At 37.5% G+C, this 22389-nt stretch overlaps 1 protein-coding gene across 2 annotated transcripts in view; it reads left to right on the forward strand.

The window, feature by feature from the left end:
* The window catches only part of SLC22A16 (solute carrier family 22 member 16), a 38020-nt gene extending 16352 nt beyond the window's left edge, over positions 1 to 21668 (forward strand). The window contains exons 2-8 of one of the 2 annotated variants that reach the window (XM_058801705.1): positions 4496 to 4972; positions 7551 to 7668; positions 9578 to 10127; positions 11997 to 12124; positions 12519 to 12628; positions 13132 to 13231; positions 18700 to 21668. In XM_058801705.1, coding sequence (XP_058657688.1) covers positions 4496 to 4972; positions 7551 to 7668; positions 9578 to 10127; positions 11997 to 12124; positions 12519 to 12628; positions 13132 to 13231; positions 18700 to 18912 — 1696 coding nt within the window. In that variant the 3' untranslated portion in view covers positions 18913 to 21668. The remainder of the gene's footprint in view (positions 1 to 4495; positions 4973 to 7550; positions 7669 to 9577; positions 10128 to 11996; positions 12125 to 12518; positions 12629 to 13131; positions 13232 to 18699) is intronic. The other variant, XM_058801707.1, reaches the window with a different exon arrangement.
* The last annotated feature ends 721 nt before the right edge of the window (positions 21669 to 22389 follow it).

The following is a 22389-nucleotide window of genomic DNA, read 5'->3' on the forward strand; positions in this document are numbered from 1 at the left end:
TATATATATAGCATAGAGTATATGTTATATATAGTATATAGTATATATACTATACTATATAGTATGTATACCATAGTATATAGTATATAGTATATACTGTATACTATATACTATATACTATAGTGTATATATATATATAGATAGCATATATATGTGGTTAATAAAGGGATTATATTATATATATTATATACGTAGTACACATAGTGTATATACAGTATATAGTATATGTCTGCAGCAGATATACATATATCTGAGCTTTAAGCTCAGTAATAAAGGACTTTCTTATCGGTTTGGTGTTCTTAAATTAAGAATTAGGGGAAAAGTTAATAATTTTCAGTGGGGATCAAGCACAGCCTAGACTTTACCCTGTGCCTCAGGGCCTGAGGAGTGCATGAACCTGTGGATGCTGTGCTGTGACCTCCTGGCCCCGCACAGGACTCCCACAAGGGCCGGGGGCTGCTGGGCCATGGCATGGGCACAGCCAGGGACCTGTCCCAGGGCTTTGACACTGGGGCAGGGCATCCACACGGTCACAGCACGGGGTCTGGGATACAGCTCATGTGCCCAGGGGTTCAAAGGGAGGTGTCCCAGGTGGCAGCAGAGGAGGCAGCAGCTCTGTGCTCCTCCTCCTCAGCACTCTCAGCCACCCCAGTCTCTGTTTGTCCATGTGCACTGAGGCTGGACCTGTGCCCTTGTCCCTTTTCAGTCTCCAGCTGTTCTGGAAAGCAAAATTCGATTAACCTGTAGTACTCTTCCATCTCCTTCCATCCCTACATATTTATCTTCCTACATCCCTACACACTTTTCATTCTTTCCCTATGTTGTCTGTAATAGTCGGATTCATTCCTCTTTGGGAACTATACAGGTTAAGGAATTTCCTGACATTTACACCACTGGTCTTTCTGGAAGAAAAGTTCTTCCTACCCACAGGAGATTGGCAGAAGCCTGTAAGGTTGGGCTTTTCAATCCAGGACCGGTGGGAATGCTGTTAGAACACTGCTGCAGTCAGCAATGGGTTTCCTTCACAGCAAAACAGGGCTTTCAGGGCAGTTTTTCTGTGTTTTGTATGCACAAAAATATACAGAGTATATACAGAGAGAGGCTTAGCCAGCCCAGTGTGGAATTTTACTGGAGAGAGCAGTAAATAGTTTTTGCAGGCAGGAAGCAGCCTCTTAGTGTGGTGCAGAGTGTCTTCAGACCCTGGTGCTTCCAAATGCTTTTCTAACTTCACATCAGGCCTTATTCCTCCCTATCCCAGCTCCCCCTGCCTGCTCCTTGGCTCTTTTATTGAGCAGGTAGTGGTTAAAAACTGCAGTGCAATCACACCTGCAAAGTTCTGATCAACATGGTTATTTTGCTGTAAAAACCCATTTTCCCATTCTTAAATGAAGTAATATTCAGCATAAATTGTGTCTGTTAATGTATATCTAGTATTCTGACTTCTTGTGTTTGCGTTGATGCTGCAAATTAGGTAAGAAAAATAATGGTGCTACAAAGTAGATTTCTTTGTTGAAACTAAGATTTTCATAACATTGGAAATGGAAGGATGTTTTTACAAGAATAAGCTATATCTAATTGTAAGTTAAACCCTTGAAAGATGGGTGAAATATTGTATGACAGGTATTTTTTTAAATTAATCCTTTATTGCTTTTTACAGTGGTGGAAAGAAAGAAGGGGCACAAAGAAGAGAAAAGAGTACAGGCTGTAGTTTGTATGGCTGTCAGCAGTAACAGGAGGAGGAGGAGAACTGAGAATTCTGTCCAATGAAGTGATAAAAGAAAAGGAAGATTTATTCAAGTTGTACCAGGGTGTTTTATAAGCTAATAATAGTCTTATATTTGAAAAGGAGACATAGATATTAGATTTAATGAGAAACTTTCCTGCAGAAAGATTTGACAGTGGAGCAGTCTGTCAAAATGGTCATTGAAGTATGATCACAAGAAATGTTCAGGAAGAGATAAGATAAAACTCTCAAGTGAGTAGCGAGAGCAGAGATTAACTAGACCTGCTCATAGCCCTAGTGATACTGTTGGGCTTTGAATTTGTAAAAATTTGTGTAGTGGATGGTTTCATGCCATCTTCTCAGACTCTATCCTTAAAAATTGTTATCTCCCTTAAGCCTCTCCAACAAAAAAATGGCATAAATATATCTTTCCTACCCACTCTTACGGAGATGAAGATAAATGATGATCCTGATATTTCTTGTATTGCAAGAACTGATTAGGAAACTCAAGAGGTGTGTATGAGAGTTTGAAATTATTTCATTTTCCCTCTCTCTCAGAAATACCAAGTGGATTATTTGACACTGCAATTTTCCAGTGCATAATGACAGAAATTGCAAATACTGATTCCAAGTATGCCACTTTTTACTAGCTAGTAGAAGATGTAAGTGACAGCTTCTAGGGGTTTAATTTACTATTATCTCTTTCTAGCATTCTGCATACTGCAACAGTAGCCCAGGTTGTTGAATTTGGTCGTGCCCTGCTATTTTTAAAATGAGTTTATGTCTTTTGATGGGAACAGTTTAAAATGAAACTGGAGAAGAGGAACTAAAAAACATTGTTGACCATATTTGTCTGCATCAATAGGGTCCCAAGGGTTACATTTCAAAATAACCTTTTCTTTTTTTGTGGTCCAGGATAGCTCAAACACCTTTCAGAGCTGTTTCAGCCTTGCTTTGACCTATGGCTAGCTACTTAATCCCCGAGAAGCTGTTCTCTTGAGAGACAATTGATAGACTTGAAGGGTTGCTGTGGTTATATTCAGTTTCTCCTGACCATATCTTTCAGTTTTGTTTGGGAAGGAGCAGCACAGCACCTGTGTGAGGATTGCCTTGCAGCATCCTCCATAGGGATGTGGAGCCAGATTTTGAGCTGCCACGGTGGCTTTAGCAATTGAACTCACTCCTCAGAGTGCTGTAGAAAAGTCAATAGAGCTGTTAGTCAAGACAAAGTGGGATAAAAAGCACTGCAGCAGAGCAACAGCAATGTCAAATGCAATTGGAAGGACAGGATAGGCTTTTACATCACCAAGGAAAGAAATAAGAATCAAGATAAAAGGCAGAGGAGAATGAGGATGGTGAATTGAGGTGTGCTTTACAAGAGAACTATTTTATTGGAAATGTTAATTGGGTATTAAGACAATGTAGCCAGTAAATTCTGCTTCAGTACTTTGCTTATAGATAGTTTCAAAGTTATTTAGAAATTTTGATGATAGATTTAAAAGTCCTAGGGTATGTACTGTTGAGATCTGTATTGTGGGAATTCATGGCTAGATTAGATACATTTTGGAGAAGGCGTATCTAGAATCTGCATTGTTTACAGGGATTGGAATTGCTCTGAATTTTCCCAAAAGACATTTCAAGGCATTTGGTTTTAGACATTATTTCCTACAACTTCATCAGAGATAGCCTCTGATCATGTTGAAAAAACCCCTGCTTTTTGTTTCATGCTGCCAAGGCCTGCTGTGTCCTGCAGAAAGAATGTGTGTATAGAAGCTCATTGAACACTTCTTCAAATTATTGCAATTCATTGGCCTTCAGGAAATAAAAAAGGGAGGAGAACAAAAGCTTTTTTGTTTTTTCTGAACAGATGTTGTATTAACTAGATGCATAATTTAAACATTTAATTGAGAAAACAACTCCTTATGCTTAAATTATCAGAAAATGTCTAGAATTTGCATACAGTGACACTAGAGTTCAATGCAAGTCTTTTGAAATTCTGAACACGTGCAATTTTTTTACTAAGATTTACATGCATCTCAAGCAAGCTTTAAAAGCTGTTAAAATGCCCAAATTCAGGCTAGGCATAAAACATTCTTTTACTAGGTTTGCTTTATGATACCATCTTTAATGGATAACTGCACACCCTGCCTAAGCCAAAACCCAACCCAGTTCAGAGCTCTGTTTTGCTACAAAACATTTCACATTGTTCAGATTCCATCTTCTACGTGTGTCTACATGTATTCTCTCTTTGTCTTTTGGCTGCAATAAAGAGAGATGGAAAATAGATGGAATTCAGCTGTAGAGATACAAGTAGGTGGAATGAGGGTCTTAATGTGTTTGGTTTGTTTTATTTGATGCACATATCTCTACTCCTAAGAAGCTGAGGTTGCAACTTTTTGGTTTTTCTAAGCATCCAAGTAATCTGAGGCCTTGTTTTAACGGGATGTGTTGCAGAGACTTGGAGGGTGGAAGGCTGCTTCAAACTAAGTGCTTAAGGTCCAAATTGTTTCATTTTAAATTGTCTTCTCTGTATGACTGAACACATGACTAAGAGCAGCACTCATTTCTTAACAATAGATTCCAAATTATGGATCTTTTTCTCATCTTTGGTCTCTTGCAGAGCTTAGCTAATATTGGAGCAGCACCACACAACAAAACACTAGACACGTTAATGATATCTCCATTTACTGATCTACCTAAACATTTACACTGAATATTTTTTTCATGTATAGAGGGCTTTTCCTCAGTAAAATGTTTTCTTTCCCTTTACAGATTTCAAGCATGTGTTTATTTTGCATCTGTCTTTCAAGCTATGTCATGTGGTATCCATTACTTAGCATCTGTGTTCATGGCTGTTACTCCTAACTTTGTATGTGGGTTCCCTGGAAATGTGAGTAGTGTTCTTTTCCACAACTCCTCTGCATCAAGTATAGAGGACATCTGGACACTATGGACATCAACAGAAAACTACATTGTAGTCCAGCTGGAAAATGGAGAAATTTGGGAACTTGATCAATGCAGCAGGTCCAAACGAGAAGTCACTTTGGATCTGGCGTACGAATACAAAGGCAACAAATCTGTATATCCTTGTTCTGATGGATTTCTCTATGATGATACAAAGTGGAAGAGCACTGTTGTTACACAGTGGGATCTGGTCTGTGACCGAGAATGGCTTGCAAAATTAATCCAGCCTACGTTCATGCTTGGAGTCCTGATTGGAGCAGTGATTTTTGGTGACATTGCTGACAGGTAAAGTGCCATCCTCTGAAAATTCAGACTACAGTAACTTCACGTGTATCTACCTGTTTTTGTTGTTTCTATTCTATATTCATTGTATATTCATAACTACATATGCAACATCCAGGAGGTTTGGATGTTGCTTTGCTCACAGATCTGTTTAACTTGGTTTCTTTTTCCTATAACAAGTCCTAATTTTAAAATATATTCTCAAATAATTTACTTTAAAAACTTTTTCATCCTTTCTCATCCATTGTTCTAGACCTTGATCCCTGAAACTGCCCTGTGCAGCTAGTATTTGTCTTTATATTTTTATTTATTTGTTTTGTTGGTTATTTATTTTGACAGGAATAGCAATAGCTCATTGTAATAGCAATGGTAAAACCTGGGAATAGATTTTCACCTCATTTTTCATGAGAAGAGGTTCCTCATGGAAATGCAATTTTTTTTTTTTTTTGTAGTATGACAAACAGCTGAAGGGCTATTAGAAGATTAAATATCATGTATTTGAAAATCACCTTTCCTAACCTGTGTCATGAATACAGCTCAATGGAGCTGATGCAAAGGCTATGAGGGTTTAATCAAGCCCCACTTCATAAAATAAGCACCCATATACTATTTTTCCTTGCTGTCCAGTTGTAGGTTTTCCCTGAAAAATTAGCTTAGACTTCAGTCTCTTGAAAGCTTGTGAACATAAGAGGAAAAATGGGTGTGGGTGAGCTGTGCTGTAGCTTCACGCATTTGCAGCATGTACAAAGTTCTGTTTGAGCACGAGGAGCATCAGTCCTGGAGGGACTCTTGCTCACAGTTCCAAGGCCCATTCCTGTCCCACAGTTCCTCCTTGGGTGTTATCTCAGCCCGTGCACTGAAATCCAGCATCAGAGCTGGACTCAGAAGCAACAGTGAGCCTTGGGGTGTACATCTGTGCTCTCCTGCCTCAGTTGGTTTCTTCTCTCAACACAAACAGGCATATTCCTGCCTCAGAGAGCACCCAGCCATGCCTGTCTGGCCATATGAGAATCAAATATCCAAGTTCTGTTGAACTTAGCTTTGTCTTGGGCACTTTTTGTACCTGTGCTTTGCTTTGAAGGCTGGTTTACAGTTATTTATGTCTTTCTGTAAAGGAGCTTGTTGACTGACAGTTCTGCTGGGTGGAGAGTGATGTTTCATCCCACATCTAAGACTGTAAGCAGGACAAGGAGATCAGGAGTGTTGTTTTCTGATTTTCCTTCATTAGCACAGCACTACAGTGTGACAGTCACAACATGGGAATGCAAAAACAATGATGAACTTTTTAATTTGGCTTTTAGAACACATGGAATCAATCTGCTTCCCAATCCCAGGCTTTGCAAAATTGTATTTAATACAAAACCAGAATATAATACTAACATCTGTTTTGAGTTTCTTTAAGTTATTCATAACTTTATTAATTAATACTTGGACATGATTTATAAGGTTAGGATTGCATTGTTCTCATTTCCATTAATTCAACCCATGGACAACCAGTTAAGATAATACACACATTCTGAGTTGCAGATTTACAGCTGCAGAATTTACAGCTACAAGTTATTTTCTGACACATCCTGGCTCATGGGAAATAAGCTTGTGTATCCCTCCCATTACCAATTAACAGATTTCCCAATAGAAGAGCTCTGATAGCTAAGACTTACTGGGATCTTTCCTGGCGGGGATCAAAGACGAAATCATGACTTCAGGTCAAGACTGGGAAAAAACAGAAGGAATTTTACTGGAGTACAAAATACTCGCATAAAAAAAACCAGTCCAAAACTCCTCAAACTCTCTGTCTAAAAGTAATATCCCCATTTGTAAAAAGCTGTTTGCAATGGAAGAGGTAATAAGAGACCAAGGAATTATTATCAGGGAAGAAAAATAATTCCACGCAATTTGTGTTACAGAGCATTTGTAGATAGAATGTAGTGAATTCCCAGTGGAGTCTTATCTACTGCTGCAGCTAGTGTTTGACATGATTTTTTTGCCATTAGTTTACTTTCTTCCTAGATTTCTGTGATTTTATATGTATGCATATGTGCTGTCAGAAATCAGAAAATTATGGGGAGCTGTGTGATTGTCATTTGTTAGAGAATTCAATTTTAAAGAACTGGACAAAGGTATGTTACAGAAACCTTCTATTACTATCAAAATTGGTTGTTACTTTGACAAAAGATAGCATGGTATCCCAGCCAACTTTTGTCAGAAATTATTAACACGATGCTACTTAATATAAAATAGCTGAATTTTACTCCTATTTATGAGGACATAAATAAATTTTTCAATTGATCTATGTCCTCATAAATAAGAGTAAAATTACCAATCAGTTATGTAGAAGTTAAAACTGGGGGTGCACATATGTAATGCTCACTGCACAGTGCTTCCAGCCAAGAATTGTGGAATGGAAGTTCCATTCATCCTTTTCCTTAGAGGCTGAAATTGCCGACAAATTAATACAGGTAACTAAACCAGAATTTCTGTGGTGAGTTAGTAACTTCCATCTAGGCTCTCTGGAGCTGCAGGTGTATTTTAATAGAATGTTTGTGGCTACTGATGATTTTATTACTGCTGTGATTTGCAGACTGGGAAGACAGCGTGTTATATGGTTCACAAGTGCTGGTCAGTTTGTGTTTGGCATCGCGGTGGCCTTCACCTTCGACTACTACAGTTTTGTGATTGTGCGCTTTCTCCTCGCCATGGTAAGAAAGGACGTTCACACTTGGCCCTTCTCCGTGCCATTTCTTACCCCTTCTCAGGAAAACCTCCCTTTTATTATTATTTCCTCTCCGACTTCATTATTCTAAAGCCCCGTCTGTTGCACTTATTTCGGCAGAGCAGGGAGAGTCTGAATGTTCTTGGACCACAGCAGTTTTCCTCTTTGAATTAATAGAAAGCGTCTGTATGAAGCAGTGTTTGCTACTTCCTCCATCCCAACCTCTGCTGGACTGGTAATTAAATACCAAATGTGAGCAGCAAACTCTGGATTCTGCATTGCAGCTGCTGTTGCATTTCTCCTTATTGTTAAAAATGGAATATATTTTTTTCTTTAACTAGCAAATCTATAATAAGTATTATTTTTATCTCTACCATTTTGAGTGATGGAGGAGAGATGCACATTTTCTCTTGCTTGCATCTCTTTGGTCTTTTAAGCTGTATCTGGAATACTAAATACATAGGCAGATATGTTTAACACCTAGATGTTTTAAAGGTACTTAGTACTAGATGTACTTAAAGGTATTTCAGTATATGTGTTTATGCAGAGCCATACACACAATTTTGTGTCTGTATGGTATACATCCAATATCTGATACATATTCAATATTTATACATAATAACCAATTTTAAATAACTATTTTACAGCCCAAAGGACATTCCTGAGATTTTCACTACACAATGCATACAGAAATTAGAATGCCATCACAAAAAAAATCATCTAACTTATTGAACATGGGTTAGATATTTAAAAATATTCCCATCATTTATTTTGTTCTGCTGACAGTGCATTAGTCAAGACAGGACCTTGTACCTGGAGCTCCCTTTGCCTGAATTTCCTAGCAGGAAAAACTGTATCATGTCAGCCTTAAACTGAGATCTACAGGAGTCCCTCTGCTGACTCCCTTGGCTGTTGATGCCAGTTCTGTGGTGGTTTAGAAAGGCAAACGGCTCTGACCAGGCTGATGCTGTAGGTTTTATCTGGCCACTGGGACTGATTTGCAAGGTGCACTCCTAAACTCTAGCCCTGTGCCACTGCAGTCAGTGCAGCTTTCCTATCAGTGGGCTCAGAATTGGAGACTGGTAACTGGAATATTGTTAATGGGAAAAACAATTAATCAAAACAATATACTGAAATATTTTCTAGTCTATATTGTCTAGCTGTGTTTTGCAATGTTTTAAGATACCAGGAATTTGATGTTGAGATATTTGAGAAATTGAAATATATATATTCAATAATATATATATATATTCAGTGAAGAAATGCTATTATGCAGAATATGCCAGGAATTGCATTCACTTGATGCCATATGAGAACCTGTAATTGTGTATGTATATGAGATTCTCTTCCAATATTGCAAAAACTTTGATTTAATGAGATATTTTACAAGGGTGTGGAAGGTAATTGTTCGTAAATGTGCAGTTTTCTGACATGCAGGGTATTAATGTTCTGCTTAAAAGCCGAGATCAAGATTTTCAGAAGTGACAACTACTTCAGGGGACCTCTCTTTCCCAAGCATCCAGTTTGTGATGTCATTAAGGGACCTGATTTTTGGAGGAGAAGGGCTTAATGACATCAGCAAATTAAGTTTCTTCACAGGTGTCTCTGGCTGGCTGTCCCTCACTACAGAGAAACGTCCTAGTTCACATCACATTTTTAAATATTGTCCACACAGTCAGAAGGTTTGAGTGCATTTTTTCTCCAGCTGACTCATTTTCATGGTTGCCTTTTTTTCTGTCAGTGTGAGACAGGCCAGCGTGGTGACAATTTAGCATACACAGATGTAGAACATTGTTAGCTCTTTGGTTTTTACTGCTGGTGCACAGGGAGAGGAGAAACAAACCTCACTCTGTTTTTTGTTTTGTTTTTTTCTTTTCTCTCTCCCATCCTCCCAGGTTTCAAGTGGCTATCTGGTTGTGGCTTTTGTTTATGTGACTGAATTTGTTGGCATTAAAGCACGAACCTGGGCTTCTATGCATGTCCATGCTTTTTTTGCTATGGGAATTATGATTGTGGCACTCGTGGGATTTTTGGTTCGGACCTGGTGGGTCTATCAGATATTTCTATCCATAGCAACTCTTCCCTTTGTCTTGTGCTGCTGGATGCTCCCAGAAACACCTTTTTGGCTGCTGTCAGAGGAAAGATATGAAGATGCACAGAAAGTGATTGATACAATGGCAAGATGGAATAAAGTCAGCACTCCCTGCAAAGTTTCTGAACTGTGCTCAGTCCAACAAGATGATGTGGCCAGTGGCAGAACAGGTGATGATGATACATCCTCAACAAAGAAGCACAACATCTTAGACCTGTTTTGTAACTGGCAAATTGCAAGAAGGACCATCACAGTCTGGCTGATCTGGTTCACTGGGAGCTTGGGGTACTACGTCTTCTCCCTCAGTTCTGTCAGCCTAGGAGGCAATGAATATTTAAATCTCTTTCTCATAGGTAAATATTCTTGTACCTTATTCTGTTAATGACAGAACTGGAACAAACATTTAAAAATGTTTATAGATTTGACAGCCAATTTTTTACTTTGTTCATTCAATTGTGAACCTTGTTTGAAAAGTTTCTTGCTAACTTTTCACAAAATTGACTAACACAGTATCATTCACTCCAAATTCCACTGTATCTGAGAAAAAAAAAAAGAATTTGTGGGTGCACAGAATTCTTCTCTGTCTGTCTTTCAGATTGTAAAACCATATTCTGGCTTGTCTTCTCTTTGCCTTGGAAGCTTATAGCAAATCCACACAAACACCAGGGGAAGCAGACAAGCAATACAAAATTCACACAGCTCTGTTAAAGGCACAAACTAGGAAAATGGGAGAAAAAATATTCCTTTTATCACTTACAGTCATGATATATTGAGTTTGTCTGTGTAAAAAACATAGTCATAATTGTCAGAAGGAAGAGTCATTTTCATTTTCTCAGAAGTGTCTTTTTAATTAAGTGGTAATACTCTTTTAATTTTATCATTCTGGCTGTAATCTTTCTCTGGCATGTAAGTTGTTTATAAAGGCAGCTAAAGTGCATTCAGGGCTTGATCCAAAGTTTGTTAACATCAGTAAAAATATTCCACTGACTTCAGAAGACTCTAGATCAGACTTGCAGCTCTGAGCCAGTGAAGAATTAAATCATGCGCTTTGCTTTGTGCAGCTGAGTACTCTCAGTGAAGTGAACGTGACTGATGGTGTACACAGGCTCACAGAAGGACTGGGGCTCTCATTATTCCAGTTTGTTTTGCCCTGTATTACAGTGTATTGTAGACTGATATGTTGAAGAGTGGGTGCTGGTATTGCACAGATAACTAAACTGCTATTGTGGAGTTCACTGTACCCACCTCTTCTAAAAATATTTTAGCAGACTAACAGACCCTGAAGAATTAGAACCTGCTTTTTCCAACACAACCCCAGAATACTGTTTCCTGATATTACAGGTGTATTGACATGCTCTATATGTACTTAATAAAGGAATCCAGGCTGTTCAGGGCTGTATCTTACGTTCTTCCTTGGTTTTCTATTGGACATAGTCACATTCTTCCTGAGCAAATTGGCTTAAAACATGTCCAAACTGGCTTTGGCTCAGTATTATTTGTCTAGGGGCAAATCATGTTTACACAGTGCAAACAGGTCTAGCCAAATGCCAGGACCTTTGGAGCAGCAGAAGTTTTTCTCTGGAAAGAAACATTAGGACAGGATGATCTGTATTAAGAGTGGGATATTGTAAGCCCTCTTTTTCAGGAAGAAGGGAGAAAGCTGGAACTGCACTCTGTATTAGTGGGGCTTACTCAGAAAACTGGATGTGGACAGACTTTCTTGCCTTTTACTTTGAGATGATTTTGAACTGATTCTGGTGTGGCTACTGTTTCCTGTCCAGGTGGAAGCTGGCAAATCCTGAGAGTGGAGTGACACTAGCAATATTCCCTGTTAGCACACTTGAGCTGTTAATGTGAAAATACCCGAAGGAGAAGAGCAGCAAATGTAGAGCTTTCAGACAGAAGTGTCAGTGTCATAGAAACAGAACTGTGGCCTTGCTATTTTCTGTAATTTTCCACCCCAAAGAGAACTGGAGCTGCTCTGTGCTGTGAAACCTGTTTCCCTTGTCCTTCTCCACTCCCACTTCTGTATTTTAGGCTGTTCTCTGCCTTCTGTCACACTTTCTGTAACCAAATGAACTAGCCCAACACACTGGTTATCTTTAGATATTACTTGTGTAACTAGCTCCTGGATCAGATAAATTCCCCGTAAAGAGGAAGTTACAGTTATGAGATGAATATGTGCAATCATGACTTAAACTGAGATAATTTCATACTGACAGGTGCTGTGGAGTTGCCTTGCTATATCATTGCTTGCGTTGCGATGGACAAACTGGGAAGGAGAAACACACTCATTCCGTTCCTTATTTTAAGTGCACTGATCTGTGTTTTAATTATGTTCATACCTCAGGTTAGTCATGTATGCTTGGAAGTGTTCCTATAGCAGAAATTGATTTTAAAGGCTCTTAAGTCAGTAGATGCAGCTGCTCTTTCTAAATCACAGAATAGTTAATTAAAGGCTGGTTTTAAGTTGCAGCTGCCAGTCTAAGATAGATTTCTGTATTTTCAGTACAAGCTTCAATGTCATTGCTGGAGTCACACATAAAATGCTCCCAGGGCTTCAGTGAACCAGGACTGGTCAAAAGTGATGTGGAAACTAGTAACTTATTGAGCAATTTTTAAAAAGCAAGCAATGAGTATTGCTTATTGTTTAAAGAAGTGTCACAACTTTTGAAGAACGTAAATTATGTTTGGAAGGGTGTAATTTTTCTGGTGATATATTTATTTGTGCTCTCTTTCAATAGGATTTCAATATATTAATTATCTTAGCAAATATGGCTGGAAAATTTTCCATAGGTGTGGCATTTGGCCTTATATATCTCTACACAGCAGAACTGTACCCAACAACAGTAAGGTAAGAACTTTGGCCAGTTATGTATTTTTCATTAATTAATTAATTTTCATTCATTAATTTGTTATTCTACACAAGATTCAGCAGCTCTTGGCATCAGTGGGGATGGTCTGAAAGACTGGGGATGGGATGAGTTCCTCAGCTGCCTCATAGCTGTCTGGAGTTTGGTTGTACCATAGTTTTTTATTTATTTTGCCTTCTATGTGCATTGGTAGGTTCTACTGGGGAACTAGAAGAATACTCAATTCTTTCTTAAACATGTTTTATGCCTTTCTTATAAATCCTGGTTATTAATCCCATGATCTGTGCTGAATGATAATAATATTTTTAATCTTAATTACAGAAGTAGCTGAATTTCACTACAATATAAATTTACATTGGCATGGCAACAGATTCTTGGTATAATTGCTTAAAGACACAAATCTTACTGATGTTTTAAGTGTCTGTGCATTTCTAATTGTTTCCTTTAACTGCCAGAATTCTTACTCAAATTCTTTTCTATGTAGATCACTTGCTGTTGGAAGTGGAAGCATGATGTGCCGTGCAGGAAGTGTGGTTGCTCCTTTCTGTGTTTATCTGAGAAGTGTCTGGATTTTCATGCCACTTGTAGGTATTTATTTCAATGGTGAATGTTTTTTGAAAAGGTGTATGTGTCACTTTTTTTCTCTTTGTAACTTACTAAGTATGTTTTTCACGTGACAAAGGAAGCAAAAGCTGAACATTTATTTCAAAAAGAAAATTGAGTAAACCATTCTAGTTTGAAATTTTCAAGTCCCAATTCTAGTAACCTCATATTGTTAAAAATATGCTGCTGAAGCAAAAGAAAGACTTTGAATTGCTGAAATATTCAGAAAAGTTTTTATAATAGAAGACAGAAAAATATTTATGCTCTGAATCCTAGCATAAAATTGATAAAAATAATTTGTACTTATCATGTAACATTTAGGAAGTGTTGTAGTTCAGACTTTTTTGCAGGCCCAGCAGCTTTTGACCATGCTCCTGATTTACTTCAACTTTTTTTCAAAGGCATAGTTCTTCCACTCCTGAAGTAACCACAGGTAGCTGGATTTTCTTACATTATGCCTTAACATTTCCCTGGCTCCTTTGGGAGGTTGCATCTTTGGAATAACCTCCCAAAAGATCTAGAAGGTGTTGTGCTTACTATATTTGTTCTCCTCACCTGTCCCAAAGCTCTTGTTCTGTGTTTTCCACCAGCAATGAACAAAACAATTCATGAGATAGAAAAAGATAAAGAAATGGTATATTGATCAGCTTCATGATGACTTTGACAAACAACAGAAGCAGGTCAGGTTACCATTAGGTTTTGTCTTTTACCACCAGTTGCCCCAGAAAAGAGAGGTGTGACCATTCCTGTGTGGACTTTGGGCATCATGTAGTAGATTCAGTACTACAAAATATTTTATGTGTTCCCTGCTCACACATGAATCACATTTCTTCATTGCATTTCTATTATGAAGCATTTGCTGCTTAGAAATCCTGCAGCAATTCAATCCTTTTTTTCTCCTGAAGGATAAATTATGCTTATATATGTAAAACCAGATGGAATTCCAAAATTTGTATTAAATTTTTAAGTAAAGAAGTGTTTATTAATGATTTAGAATAGTTTAAATTCTCTCAAAAACCCCTTAGAATTCACTGTTACTAGGGCACTGCTGTTATATGTAGAGTATACACGTCAGAAAGTGAAAGTGTAATGGGATGTGTCTTTAACCTGGATTCATAGTCAAATTTTTTCCACCATATTGGAGTTTCCTAAACAAGGGCATTGTGTCCCTTTGATTTGGCAACTAAAAAATCTTTAATTATAGATTGTTTCAGAGAATTCTTGTGAGCTCATTTCATTATTTAAATTAATTACTTTTGGTTGTTTTTGATGAAAACTAAGAGGATGAAGGAGACCACAAATGAATTTATTTATTCAAGTTCCTAAAAATGTTTTCTTTATTAACAATGTCTCCACCAATATATGATCCCAGAAAAGACAAAGCAACATTTGCACAGCAGAGTGGTCATGGGAAAACATTTCTTTTTTCCTCTTGTCAGCATTTTGCCTTTACTCTGAAATAAGATTTATCTGTGCAGAAGTGCTGCAGTTAAACCACAGATGGGGAACTGCTCAAATGTTTTGGAGAGCAGTGCAAATGGCAGTATAAACACAGGAATTATTTCAGCTATGAACAACTCTCAGGGTACAAAAGTTACCCAGAGTTTTTGTAGAGTTGAGTAGTAGTTCACAGTGAACATGTTTCCATTATTAGTTCCTGTTATAGAGCATTTGTCAACTTATTAAATAGGCTTGTCTTGAGTTGGAGCATAGCGTGCCAAGTCTCAGGTCAAGTAAGTGTTTTGGAATGGAAGTGAAATCAAATGGATTACATTTGTAAGTAAACTGATACACATCACCCCGATCTATTGCAAACACCACACACTGTTGAACAGTTACTACTGCTGTTTGTTTGGCACTCTGCCTCATGCACAGTTATGCCACCTGTGAGTACTGCAAGCATCTTGAGTGGCTATAAATCTTCAATAAGTCTATAAATTTAATAACTTGCCAAGTATGTTTTTCATGTGACAACTTTATAGAAAATGTGCAGTAAAACAACTACTCCTTATATAACCTATTTCTGTTTCTTAGCTGTTAAGAGTTATGTTGCAATAGCTCTTTAACAGGGTTGATTTTTCTCTCAGAAAAAACATAAATTAGAAATTTAAAAAGCCCACACTGGTGTTAATAAATGATTACAAACCCTCAATCAAATACTATTGCTTTTTCGTGTTGAAATATAACCTTTTTTGTTGAAGTATGAATTTTGTCAATAAGATCACATTTTAGATTGATTTAGAGCCATCAGATGTAAATATAATTATAAATGTAAATATAAATATACCTATTACCACGCCTGAGTGGGCGCAGCTGGTGAGAGAGAGACAGTGAATCTTGTTTCTTGAATCAGAAGGCTTGATTTATTAATATATGATATAATACATTATAGTTATACTAAAAAGAATAAGGAGAGAGGTTTGCAGAGCAGCTAGGCTAGCTAGGAAGAGATAGAAAAGAATTTATAACAAAGCTGTGGTTAAGGACTCAGTCCCCTGGCTTGCACTGGTGATTGGCTCTTAATTATAAACATAAAACATGAACCAATCACCAATCAAAATAGGTGCTCTTGTTGCATTCTCCAGCAGCTGATAATAATTGTTTACCTTCTCTTCGTAGGCCTCCGGCCTCCCGAAGACACAGAAATCCGAAAGAAAGGATTTCTGTGGAGAAATGTCTGCGACATATACCTATAAATATTAATAGCAGACTTAATAATAATTTGTTCTCAGAAGTAAAGGTATTATTTTGTAGGGATATTTAATTCAAATTATCTTTTCTTCTGGAGTATATATATCAAGTCCCAGTCTTAGACCGCAGCAGAATTATAAATGTTGCAGCATAGAGGGAAGAGGACATAAGAAAAATTATGGCAAATATTTTCTGAAGATTTCTGTGGTATCTGTTAGAAGCTGTTGGTTGTACTGAAGTGCTGGGGACACTCTAAGAGTTTGACTAAGCAAAAATTCAGATTTCAAATTAACACCCTGAAAACACAATGCATTTAACCATGTGTGCCTGTCAAGTTAACTTCAACATACTTAAATACCTTCTACAATAACACAAATACACTTTATTTGTACACATAAGCATTTGACTATATCAGGAGAACATTTTCTGATACTGAATTGTGTATTTAAAAGAGTAAATACATACATGCAAAATGCATACCTTTGTAGTGAGGGTTAAATTATGTCAGATGCTTATGAAGAAGTGTGCCAAGACTGCAAAAGAGTTGCATTTACCAAATGTGAGTCCCTTCATTGATAACTGTGGCTACTGCCCTTGAAAATGTAGATGTCCTTGAATTAATACACTGTGACTTGATTGTTTCATACTCTGTCTGTTGTAGGAAGTACTGGAAAAGGGTTTGAGGGTCAGGGAGAAGGGAAATGTACTGAATTACTCAGCATGCAGCAGCTTTCACATAAGAGGAAAAAAAGAAAAGGAATCTAACATGGGATGAAATAGAGTTATGAGAGATGAGATGAGAAGGCAGGGAAGATGGTGGTGTGTACACTTACAGAATAGTGAGAGTTCTCAGGGGAATAATGAGAGGTAGGTTCATGAGGAGGGAAAACATGAGAAGAATGCCAAGTGTCTAAAAAGAATAATGAAAAGAGAAAAGACACACATATTCAAAGCACACAGTGTTACTTTAAGCTTGTTCTTTTGAGTACCACTAGTGACCCAGTTCTCATACACTCCAAATTTATGGGTGTCCCTAAGATTCAATATCCATTACAGACCCCAATATCCTCAGTTATAAACTTCTGACAGACTAAAGGGTGTACATAAAAGAGGATATTGTGGAATAGCTGCCATGTGTCAATTTATCCTGTCTTTCCATGGCAGAAAATCATGTCTGAATAGCAGAGAAGAAATTTGACACTCAGAGATGAGATTTTAATATTTTGGAATAGATATTTTAAGTATCATTCCTGCCACATACATGTCTAAAATTATCTCATTCAGTTTGTGCCATTTCCTCTAGTCCTATTACTGCTAGGATTTGGGTTTTTTTAACTTTCATGGTAAGATCATGACTTTTATTTTCACTGTAGTTTGTAGTATTTATCAGGTGTTTTTTGGGTTTTTTTTGGTGGTTTTTTTTTTTTTTTTTTGGTCTGGCCTCTATATTTATTGCAAAGCAAAAAGGAGGGTAAGCAACACTGCATTTTGCTTCTTAAAAGAATACACAAAACAAACTCCTCTTTTTTTTTTTGGAAGGGAAGAGAAGCAAAACCAGCATGGTGCATGGACAGGCAAATAGCACTGTTCAAGGTTACAGTAGGGAATTCTGATTTTAAAGCACCTTCCTGACTTAAAGTCTGGCTTAGCTGCAGATGATAGCTGGGCAGCTCTTGTCTCAAGCTCTGTGTGAGAGATGTAGGCACAGTGATTCCAAATGTTCTCCCTCACCCTTGGAAAGAATGCACTGAGCAAAGGACAGACTTCAGAATCAGCACAGGGCAAGATAAGGATAGTACAGCATCAAAGTTCACAGCCACAGAATGGAAAAACACTGAGACCAGGCAGGATGTTCTGTGTGAAAGCTTTTCTATCAGGAGAGAATTAGGTCATTTATAATCTGGTGTTGGAGGACTGTCAGGGGTTTAATGCTGTTCTGTACTCAGAGGAGCAAAGTGGGAGTTGGTGTCATTGAACAAGAAATAGAAATGTCTGCGTGAAGGGAATGTGAATGGAAAGAGTAGATATTCCTGGAACAAGTGAGTGTTTCTCTACTGACCCCACATTATCCTGATCCTTGCACCACTTATGGTGCTGCTGTGGAATTGTGTACACCATGGACAAATCCAAAATGTGATCTCAGTGCAAATGTCAGTGGATGCCTGCACTCCTCACAGTTCTTCGAAACTGAGTTTAGCAAAGTATTCCTGTTGGGGGCTAGCAGATGCTGAAGAGCTCTACTAAGCACAGATGTGCACTTCTGTGGCTCTGGGCCAATGAGCCCTCTTGAGAAATTCCAGTCTGGCTGTGTAGAGAAGGAACAAGCACACAGGTAGAGGTACACAGGAGCTGGAGTGTGAATTCAGATTCCAGGTGGCAGGGAAATTGTAGCTCTGTGAACATGCCTGTAAAAAAAAAATGTATGCAATCCTAGAATCAGTTCTTAAATACACTCTTGATACTGAAATACTCAATGAAGGTAATATGTGTTGTTTACTCAAACAGAATTATTCCTGCTTGCACTGTATTGATCCCTTGTGAACAAAACACTTCACTTGCTCATTCATTAATTCTGCTGCATAATCTTTTCATTTATGCAACAAAAAGGTAGATCTTTTATATGGGCAACATTTAAGACTTATGATCTTTGCTTTACAGTTCCTTGTACTTTATTATAGATTTACCCCCAGGCAAGATCAAAACTATGGTCAGATTGAAAGACTTATTTACCTTTACACCTACTCTTTATTTCTTCCAGTTGCTTGTTGGAATCATGGCTCTTCTGAGTGGAATCTTAACCATAATGCTTCCAGAAACACTGGGAAAACCATTGACTAATACTTTGGTGGAAGCTACAGAAATGGGAAGAAACAAGAAAAGCTGTTCAGAAAAGATTCCTCCAGCACATAGTGGTGCAGCATCAGAAAAGATAGAGATGTTTGGTCAAGAAAGAGTCAGCACTGACAAATAAAGCAGCAGCAAAATGGCTGTTCCCAATTTTAATCACTATCTAATTTATATGATCTCTGTATTCAAGAAATGTGACTGTTCTATAACATCTGTGCCTTTTACTTTGTATTCTGTCTTCCCTTTTCAATAGAGGAATTGTATGAAACCTTTTCAAAGTGACTGAGTTACTGCAGAAAATTGATAGGATTTCTAGATCCCTAATCAAACTTACTCAGACTTTAAACTGACTTGCTGTGACCAGTTGGAATGATTACTGTAAATGTTGGAACCTACCTGATTACATGTATGTAAAAAAAAATGCCAATTCTTTGCTTCACATTTTCTGCAGTTAGATTTGTAAACCTACAACAAAGTGCCCTGCCTGGTCTCTTCCTGTTGCAGCTGCCAGTTACAGGCTTGAGACTTCAGAACACAGTAAAGTGTTAAAATTCAAGAGAGAAGCCTTATCATTGCATCAGGTCATATCAATAATTTTAAACTAATTTATTCTTTTTCTTTCAAGTTTTCTACTAGAAATGGTGCCACTGCTAACAAAAGGAAAGTATTCTATGGCACAGCTTCTGACTGAAAAAGTAATACTAAGTTTGCAAAATGTGCAAATAGTTTGTATATTCATTCAGTTGAATGGCAAATGTATTTTTATTAGGGGTTTAGGAAAAAAGTGTTCACTGGATCTATTACGGTTTTAGTTTAGGTAAAACTAAACTGTCTGATCCCATTTAAAGTCACATTCATTCCAGACCATTATTTCAGTGCACCCTTTCTCACTTATTTCAGCTTACATCGAGCATCAGATTTTTCATAACTTCTAAGAGCTAGACCAGCAACTTTGCCAAATGCCTCCAGCAAGGTCTTCATAGTCCTCAGTGGAAAAGAATAAATGGCATATGGCTCTTATTCAGGCTCTCTGCACAGAAGTGGATTTAGTTATTAATTTTTGGTAGAAACAGTTTCCACTCACCATTTTTCTCACAGATCAGCTGTCTGTAACTGATTTTTTCCTTATTATATCACACAAAACCAGTTAGAAAAATAGAATCCAAAAGATGGTAGCTGGAGGACACTGATCAATAGAAGAGTTACTAGTAACAGTTTTAGTCAAAGTGTCAAAACAGGCCACTGCTGCTATGCCTCATGTGTGCATCAACACTTATTGTTGGTGCAGTGGTTCTGTCTTATGACTCTGGACCATAGAAAATTGATAAATAGGAATGCATCATTCTGGCTGCTTCTTTTATGGCTTTCTCCCACCTCCCCTTCTTCAGTCTATCTCTAGAGCTGGGGGTTTCTTCCTTGTCTGAGGATCTGCATCTCCTTTGCTTGACCACCCTTGGTCTGAGGTCAGCAGCACAGGAACATCTGTGTGCTGAGGTTCAGACAGCCCTCTCTTGCCTGGGCTGTGTGAATTCAGTCCTCCCTGGTTTGAAATCAGTGCTTTCCCCTCTTAGGCCCCTAGTCTCATGACACAGTCTCATCAAAACAGGTCTTCTTTGATCTTTGCCATGTACCCACCCTAAAAGATATCTCTAATACTGTATTCTATATGCTGTAGAAATTAATGACCACATTTTTCAATTATATCTGCACAGTTTTATTACTTTAAATGACTTCTGAAACCAGAGTGATGGTTTATATCCCCTTATAAAAGATTTTATTCTTCACTGCACTGTCCTAGAATTTGGTCCTGGTATTAGGAGAAAATAATACCTATATGAAGATCAACATGCTTTAAAGCAAATAAAAATCAGTAAATTTAAGTTTAGGGAGTTTCTCTGAGATAATTACATAGAAAGCAGAAAGGAGTCTTCATGCTTCTTACAATTCTGTGGGTATTCCAGTGTTTGCAGGGAAAACCTCCAGAAAGACCTGCACAGAATACTGTGGCTTCTGTCCAGATATGAGTTCAGCAAAAGCACTTAACCTTCCCCCTGTGAGTAATCCCATCATTATTCTGAGAATGACTTGAATACATACTTTGATGACTGAAGATCAGATTACTCACATGCTGTGGTTTTTTTATTTCGCTGAAGAGCAGACCCAGTATTCTTCCACTGCTTTCAGGTCCCCCTCCACTTCCCAGAGCACAGCAGAGCAGCTCTCTTTATCTGCAAGATCTACTGCCAAACTCTTCCTGCCCTGCCTTAAATAAGGGTTTAATCATGCTAAAAAACCACCATCATGCAATACACGTAAGAAGGAATTAAACTGGTACTGTCTTGCCTCACAACCACCCTCCCCACACACAGAGCTCCAAAATCTTTCCTTATTTGGGGGATCTTTCACACTGATACTCCCTCATTTAATATCTCAAACCTCTATCTTAACACTCACTGCTTATAACTTTTAGTAACAGTACAGTCTATTTCTAACAAGGTATTAAAGAATATTTACAATTAAATTTTCTTCTTCCTTACCTGCTGAGAAACTGATTTTGGTCTTACCCCACCAAGAATACCCAAAGCATATTCTGTGTTCCTTTGGCTTGAGGGATTCAGGATCTGGTCATGTGTAATCAGTACATACAAGGTAAAGAAAAGCACAAGAAGAAAGTTAACTATACAATGATACTGATACTGCTTACAACTAAAATTGAATTGAGTCTAGACCACAATGTAGCTTGATGGTTTAACCCCAAAAGCCATTTCCTCCTGTCACTGAAGTCAGCTGGTATTTGGTCTTTAATTCAAATGACCCCTGAATTTCCCTGAACTAATGATGTTACTGTTTTTCCTTGGAAATAAAATGTTTGTTGATTTACAGGTACATCTTTTGTGATTTTATGCATCAATAGCATAGAAATTGCCTTGGGGTATCCTTTTCTTTAACCTGAGGAAGAGTATTACCTTTAAAAAAAGGAATTAGCATGTATCTCTATGTCTCTAGCATTTCTATTTGCTTGTTTTTTCCATATGGGCAAAAATATGTTTAACACTAGTCATGCATTATAAGTGTAGGAAAATCAGGGTGAGTTGATTTCTTTCTCTTAAATATTCATAGATTTTTAAAATCCTCTTGCAAAAGAGCACTGAGTTTGAGAACAAATGCTTCTGTTCCAATGGGGCATATTTTCATTTCAGTGCTCATAAGAAGAATTAATTTTCATAGTTTCCCACTTCAGTTCACAAGTCCTTTTATGTTTGTATTTGTCATCCTTATCTTAGTGCAAATTTTTTGTGCTCATCAATGTCTCTGGAGTTACACAATGGTTCTATGAGATAATGAATTAGAGTCCTTGTCTGTCTTAATTGCTGGTCACTATTGCATGATGGCAAATATTTTTGTCCAAAATTTGATATCCAGTTTTATTAAGACAGTTTTGCAATTTGTTAAGGACCTACCTTTCTGGGTTAAATATAACAATAAGAATAACTATTATTAGTTTAATGATAACTAAGGAAAAATAGTAAGTACATGTGTTTGATATTTCAAAATTGTATTTTTAAGCTATACAAAAATATTTATATTTTCTATTTTAACA

The sequence above is a fragment of the Ammospiza caudacuta genome, chromosome 3 (assembly GCF_027887145.1).
Source record: "Ammospiza caudacuta isolate bAmmCau1 chromosome 3, bAmmCau1.pri, whole genome shotgun sequence".
In the NCBI taxonomy this organism is placed as follows: domain Eukaryota; kingdom Metazoa; phylum Chordata; class Aves; order Passeriformes; family Passerellidae; genus Ammospiza; species Ammospiza caudacuta.